General features: G+C 39.7%; 1 protein-coding gene and 1 long non-coding RNA gene across 3 annotated transcripts in view; one reads left to right on the top strand and one right to left on the bottom strand.

Annotated features, from left to right (window-relative positions):
* heatr5b (HEAT repeat containing 5B) overlaps positions 1 to 2,532 on the bottom strand; it is a 47,489-nt gene extending 44,957 nt beyond the window's left edge. For both annotated transcript variants that reach the window (XM_084093307.1, XM_084093308.1), the window contains exons 1-3: positions 2,397 to 2,532; positions 1,559 to 1,697; positions 352 to 563 (exon numbers count right to left, since the gene is read on the bottom strand). In XM_084093307.1, the coding sequence (XP_083949433.1) occupies positions 352 to 563; positions 1,559 to 1,684 (338 nt within the window). In that variant the 5' untranslated portion in view covers positions 1,685 to 1,697; positions 2,397 to 2,532. The remainder of the gene's footprint in view (positions 1 to 351; positions 564 to 1,558; positions 1,698 to 2,396) is intronic.
* Positions 2,533 to 3,495: 963 nt separating this feature from the next.
* LOC311069832 lies at positions 3,496 to 7,376 on the top strand. Its single transcript, XR_014603563.1, has 3 exons — positions 3,496 to 3,628; positions 6,138 to 6,228; positions 7,235 to 7,376. It is a non-coding gene; the product is annotated as an uncharacterized lncRNA (long non-coding RNA).
* The last annotated feature ends 232 nt before the right edge of the window (positions 7,377 to 7,608 follow it).

The following is a 7,608-nucleotide window of genomic DNA, read 5'->3' as shown; positions in this document are numbered from 1 at the left end:
TATGTGAGTGAGTGATCAGTGAATGAGTGAGTGAGTGAGTATGTGAGTGAGTGAGTATGTTAGTGAGTGAGTGATCAGTGAGTGAGTGAGTGAGTGAGTGAGTGAGTGAGTGAGTGAGTGATCAGTGAATGAGTGAGTGAGTATGTGAGTGAGTGAGTGAGTGAGTGAGTGAGTATGTGAGTGAGTGAGTGAGTGAGTGAGTGTGAGTGTGTGAGTGAGTGTGTGTGTGAGTGAATGAGTGAGTGAATGAGTGAGTGATTAGTGAATGAGTGAATGAGTGAGTGAGTGAGTATGTGAGTGAGTGAGTGAGTGAGTGAGTGAGTGAGTGAGTGAGTAACTGCGCACACTCACAGTTTGGTGGGTAAGTAAGCAGCGGTGTCATCTTTGCTCCTGATGATGTCATTGCACCGGTCGAGTGTCTGGAAGACGGTGAAAGTGTCGCCGATGGAGTAAAGCACCGCCAGGTTCTTGGAGAGCAGCTTACGAGTGGGCGGCCCGGGGGAACTGCTGATCAACCCCGTCAGCTGCTCCACCAGCTGCTTCTGCTTCTCCTTCACATCCACCTACACACACACACACACACACACACACACTACTGATCAACCCCGTCAGCTGCTCCACCAGCTGCTTCTGCTTCTCCTTCACATCCACCTACACACACACACACACACTGCTGATCAACCCCGTCAGCTGCTCCACCAGCCGCTTCAGCTTCTTCACATCCACCTGCGCTCACACACGATCAGATCACACACACATCATGGGTAACACACACTGCACATGCATACACACACACAGTGTAAAACAGTGTACTGTGTGTTCAGCATTCATCTAATATTATCAAAAGGAGAGTTTTCCCTCGTGCGTTCTTATAGATGTCTCTGTGACAGGTGGCTGCCTCTCCACCGTGAAACACACACACGGCAGCTTGAGAAACAGTTACACACACACACACACACACTCATTCCAAAATCTCAGGTGAAAATGGTCATTTTGACCCCCTCTACAAAATAGTAATTCATCAATAAATATACATCCATTACGTTTAATATGTTGGCTTTCATCTTCATTAATGTATTTCTTTCACAAGATGAAAATGAAGATGTTTAGAGTGCTTGAGTTACACAGAATGATCTCACATCAGATCAGCAGAAACTGCAACAACAGCGTAGAACACATTACAGAAACACAAATCCTGAAGGAGTGTGCAGGGAACAAACATGATCAACGACTCCTTCAAACCGGCCTCAGATCTGAAGACACTAAACATCAAGAACTCTGCAAAGTGTCTGATCTAACATAGAAGCAGAAGTTAATTCAGATGTATCCGTTTATATAAAATGTGTGCTTTTACAAACACTTTTGTGCATGTATGTTGATTAGATTTTATAATTACAGCCATAGTTGTTCAGATGAGAATTTAGTCAAGAGATATTTTAAATGATGTGCGTTTTTACGGTTAAAAAACACATTTCCCTCATATGTGTAAAAATGGCCAATGGCTAAATATTACTCATTATTTAGAGGCAAACGCATGTGTTTCTCCATGATCGTTTACCTTGTTAGCAGCGATAAGAACTTTATCCAGGAAGCGGAGCCACTCAAAGATGAAGACGGCTCTCTTGGCCTCGGTGACGTGAGCCAGAGCTTCTTCATTCAGCAGCAGACTGTGGGCCAGCTCCATGCTTACTACACCACTGACACACACAACACACACAAGAGGAACCAGTCATATTCAGGAATCAATACGATAAATAACAAATAATACATTCAAATAAATAACAATAATAATAGATTTAAATAACAAATACATAATACTGACACACACACATTGTAAAAAATAAAGTACAAATTAAATGAAATAAACAAAAAGATTAAAATACAAAGTATGATACAAATAAATAACTTTAGAAAATCCTCATATTAATAAATAAATAAATAATAGATTCAAATCATTATAAAAGTTACATTAAAAAATAAATAGATTAAGATAAAAAATATATAATTTCCAAATAATATTTTACACATTTATAGGCCAATATGTATTTGTCACAGTATAAATTGGGTCTTTACACATACATTTAGCCTATATCTGCCTTTTAAATGTAAGGACGGGGTCCCTCGCACGAGAATGATCATATGTGGCATATAAATGTTTGAACACCCTGTTCTAATATTATAAAATGAAAATATGTCAGATATTGCGTAAAATTGAACAACAATCCTTCAGTCACATATGAATGACATGCTAAACTTGGCAGCTAATATGACAAACATTCACAACTAAACACCGGGAAATGAGGTATACATTTATCGAGAACAGACTGTCAATTATAACACGCGGCGGGCTGATATAATAAACTAGATTTAGTTTATGAAGTTAGCGTTTATCTTACCTGTTTTCTTGCGGTGACGTTGTGTGTTTGTATTGATGTTGGCGGAAGGGTTAATGCAAGCGAGTCACTTCCGCCTTCACAGCCAATGAATGGAGAGAATGCTGTCACGTGCGTGGAAGTGAACGTTAACTTCCTCCAGGGGGCGCGCGGATGTCTGGACAGCATAGGATGGACATTCAAATGTATTTTATGTTTAATAACTGAAACATAATCCTTTCCACGGGTTATTTCCAACACGAAAATCCGCCCAGCGATAACTGCAATTATTTTTTATGGAATCCTCTACACTGTAATCGCATACGAGTGTCATTGGTTTCTCAGCCAACGCTGAGTAAAATAACAGAGCCCACGTGACTACGTCATTCTGGGGCGTAATCGGGGCGCGTTCACGTCGTTTTACACGGTATGTATCCATAGACAGTAAGTATATATCCAGCTTAAAGTGTGTTAGAGAGGTTTAATTTAGATATTGATTCATGTGATTTTTGTGCAATCCATCTGTTTTGTAATTGTATATACACCGTTTTTTTGGTGGATGTGGAAAATTTCATTAGAAGGAAAGCAAATGTTATAATTATTTTTTTAAATGTATTTTTCCAATGAAAGCAATAATAATAATATTTAAACTTTTATTGTACAACTTTTTATTATTTTGGGAAAATTTCAAATACACAAGAAGAAATGGTCAGGATCCAAGCCTAAATTTATTCATTTTCTTCTGGATACTTCCTTAGTTCCTTATTGCACCATTCTGGAGAACATTGTCAATAAGAAAGCAAGAATGACTTTTGATTGTGAGATTATGACTTTTTTTTCCGTTTTTTTTTTTTTTTTTTTTTTTTTTGGATATAGGCTATTAATATGTGAATTCTGTTTACTATATTGTATACTACTAACGTTCGTTGGATAATAATAATAAAAAAATAATAATAATAATAATAAACGTCCACAGAACTTTAGCTAACTGAAACAGCTGGACGAAAAAACTGAGAACCCAAGAGCACATCAGTTCAAACTGTATTTATTGGACAAAATAATCAAAGTAAAAGGAAACAACATTTAATCAGGCAGCCGAGCAAGGGGCGAAGAGATGATGAAACATATAACAATACATGAGAGGCTGGAGAGTGAAAACACTGGCAGAGAAGGAAGATAGAGAGGGAATCTAGTGTGAGAAATCAAGCGAGAGGGGAATCAGGAGAGAGAGCTGTGCAAGAGCACGAATCACAATGGCAAGTCAAGTCTCTTTCATTTATACATCGCTTTTAACAATATAGACTGTTTCAAATCAATACTCTAATTTTTAGTACTCTAATAGCACTTGAAGCGAGCAGTAGATCACTGTTTTACAAAACTGCAGCCAAATATCCTTTTGAGTTATGATGTTAAGGCTGGAAATTTAAATAAATTCTCTACAGTAAACAGAACAAATAAAACACGTAGACAGACAGTAATGTAGACAGAAGAAGTTATAGACGCAAAGTAGGCTATAAATGAGACTGAGAAAGATGAGAGACAGAGACAAGAGAACATATAGCAATGAAGGGGGCAAACACAAATGTCATGGCTGTGAACTGCAGAGTAACTGCAACAATCAGTAGTTAAAGACATATCTAAATTATTTTAGTCACAAATATGGCGGAAAAATCTCAAATACCAACATATGATTTACTTGCTTATCACTTTTGGCCAATAGATGGCGCTGTTACCAAACTGATGTTGAGTGGTCAGTGTGAGGAGAGAATGACATGCACAAAGTTTGGTGTGGATATGAGTTTCAGGGTTACAGCCTCAGAATCAGCTTGGCATCAAAAAACGTTTTTAAAGTCCTCCTGTGGTGAAAATCTAGCTTTTAATGTTGTTTATGTGTCTATGTGGTGTTTTTAATATGCTTTAAGACAAACCATGTGTAAATTCATAAGTCGACTCCATTGCTGAGTATTTCCTCCTTAAAACTGCAGTGAACCAAAGACAGTCTCAAAAACACGCTTTGAAATCGCTGGTGTTTCTGACGTCACAAACTACCTTGTAACCAATCAGATCAATGTGTGATTGTCAACCAGTGGATCTCTGATACCCCTTTTCCACCAAGGCAGTGCTGGTGCCGGTTCGGAGCCGGTTCTACTCGCGAACCAGTTCTTTGTGTTTCGACAGCCAAAGAACCGGTTCTCGGCCAGGAAAATTGGTTCCAAAGCGGCACCAACTCTTTGCTGGACTAGAACCGTTCTTTTACCACGTCATGCTTACGTCGGGGGCTGGGGGCGGGGTTATCGTCGAACTTCTTCTCGAGCGTAACCTCTGTCTATAGTAATCCAGACGAGCAGCACAAATGTGTTCTAAACGTCTTCTTCTGACCCCAGTATAGGATCGCAAAGCCAGGAGAAACATTTGCAGAAAGACAGTGTAGTCCGTCCTTGTAATTGTTATGCTTGAAGTTGGCGCAAGCGTTTCTGGGAAAGCTAAGACGGAAGGCTTGTTCGACTTCATGCAGCTCTGCGCAGACCGATCGGCGGCTGACTTGAAGCAGTGCATGCTGGTTAGAAATTTTGTCCGACTTGATACAGCGCCGACACCACGTGACTGTGACGTGTGCCATCAAAGTACCGCGAGAGCGAATCGAGAGTAGCCGGAGAACTCAGCCAGCGCAGCTTCTCAAGAGCAGCTGCACTGGGCTGCACGAGCTCTGATGACGACACAGCTGTTCCACGATTGGCCGGATTCACCGCATGACAACGATCACGTGTGTTTCGTGTTTATTCGAAGACCTTTAGTTCCTCTAAAGCTCACAAATCAGTTTTGTATAACAGTAAACACTCTTTCATGTAGTTGTGATGGTATATTGTGTCATGTTTATCAAATTAAAACTGATTAAAAAACGTAGACTCCACTTAATTGATAGTAGCTTATGTTGAACTTTATTCTTGTTCAAACAGACGCTGTATGAAGCAGTACATAATGAAAATGTCTCTGAAACATCTGTGTATTATTTGGCAAATATTGCATTTATTTCACTTCAGCTGTGGTAAAGTATGCAAACACCACGTGAGCGGTCACTACGGGAACCAGAAAGTGTCCGACTTCACGTCTCCGTTTGCAGCTCCTCCCCGCCTGCACGCGGCTACTCTCGCCGATCGTTACATCCAGCCGCAGCCAATGTCGAACACACCTGTAGCCTATGGCAATGTACACAGTGACGTAACGACATCGTTCGCTGGGCTCTCTAGTCAGTGGAAAAACAAACAGGTTCTGAGAAGGTTCGCAAGTTGAACCAACTTTGAACCAGCACCAGTTCCGAACCAGTTCTTCTTTGGTGGAAAAGGGGTATGAGCTGAGTGAGTGAGTGGAGGCGGGGCTCATTTGCATATTCATAGAACCGCGCATACTAAATGAGGCAAGAGTGTCGAGTTACATTCAAGATATTATAAGGCATGAAGACATTCTTTTAAAGGAAAAAGAACATTTAAATATGTCATTTGGATGATCAAAGATGAGTTTTAAGATGAGATCAAATGATTGACTACAGGGGGACTTTAAACAAAAATGATGTTTAACGCTCTGCGTGATGATTTGATGACCTGGTGTTTGGTGTTCAACCTCAAACTTTGGCATAATAACTCTTTCTATACTGTGGGTTTATCTCAGCCATGACCAAACTCTCTGTTTTAAGCTATAAAGCAACAGAAGGTTTTATTCACTGCATTACATGTGTAATGATCTGCTCATCGGTGTCTCTTCGTGCAGGCGTATGTTGTGTTCGTCACGACTCTGGGCGGCCAGTGGCTGGAGCGTAACTTTGCAGTGTTTCTGTCTCATCTGCTGGAGCCGTTCGTCGGTAGGAGAAATGCACATATCCACAACATGCAGTCGGGTACAGAACCAGACAAACATCCCAGGTGGCATGTTTATCAAAAATCTTTGTATATTTGTGTTTCATTACCATGGATGCTCAAGCTAATTTTCACAATTAATTTTAGTAGCACTTTTCTAGTGCCATTTTTGGCAGAAATACTGTATTTTAGGCATGTGTATTTATCACTGTCTGAGAATCCATGCGTCCCAACATGCTGCATTTCTTTCTTCTGAGCCGTTCCTTTACCCCGTTTTCCTTGTTGCTTGCATACTTTGGGTCATTAGCATTTTGAAACGTCCACTTATGATTAAGCTTTTCTTTTTTGATTTATAAATAGAGATTACTACATTATTTGGTATAGATATGGAATTTGTAGTTGATGTTATGATGCCAAGTTTGTCACTGTTTTTTTTGGCAAATGTCCATGTCTCATTCAACCCTCAAAATTCTTTCCTTATTCATACATTTATACATTACATATATTTAAAATGTTAAATGTTATTCCAAACCTATTAGACTTTTATCTTCAAAACTTATGAAACTCATCTTCGATATTTTTAATGAAATCTGAGATATTCCTGTCTGTTCACACAAAACTCTGATGCTTCAAAACGAGACGGTAAAATACATCCATATTGAATGGAACGCTTTAATCCAAGTCTTCTGAAGAGATACGATCACTTTATATGATTAAAAGATTTAATTTAGGCTTTTATTCACATATAAACATAATGTACATAGAGCTCATCAAATATGGTAAACAAAAGCTCGGGAACCAATGAGGATTGTTCAAGCAAAAAACGGTTGAGCTTCCTTTTTCCATATTTGATGTGGACTTTTTACAATCTCTTTATGAACTTTTGTAGCTTGAAAGTTTTGATTACATGGACTTTCAATGGAGGGACAGAAGTGTTTTGGATTTCTTTAAAGTCAAACTGTAAGCAGCGTAGTCGGCTCACTATCTGGACGCCTGTGATGATGTGTGCAGGTTTTCTGGAGACGGTGACGTCTGTGCTGCTGCACCCGAGTATGGCGGCTCGTCTGTCGGCCAGGGCCGGCGAGTGCACTTCGAGTGCACGAAGCTTCGGTAGTAATGAACATCGAATATTCGAAGCTTCGGAGAGAGGGTGCTGAACACATTCTTCTCTCTAATAAAGGCAGGAATCTCTATGTGTCTGTCTGTCCGTTTGCATTTTGATTATTTCGAGAACCGTTCATCCAATCGACATCACAAGGGAGTGCAGTGTTGCATTTGGTGCAATATAGATAGACACACGAGACGCAACACATTCAGAATTAATAAACTTTTAGTAAACTACAGAACAGTATGTTTTCTGAACAAATTACTGACACAGTAAAGGG

The sequence above is a fragment of the Abramis brama genome, assembly GCF_963993115.1.
Source record: "Abramis brama genome assembly, chromosome: 19".
In the NCBI taxonomy this organism is placed as follows: domain Eukaryota; kingdom Metazoa; phylum Chordata; class Actinopteri; order Cypriniformes; family Leuciscidae; genus Abramis; species Abramis brama.
This window is presented reverse-complemented; position numbering and strand designations above follow the sequence as displayed.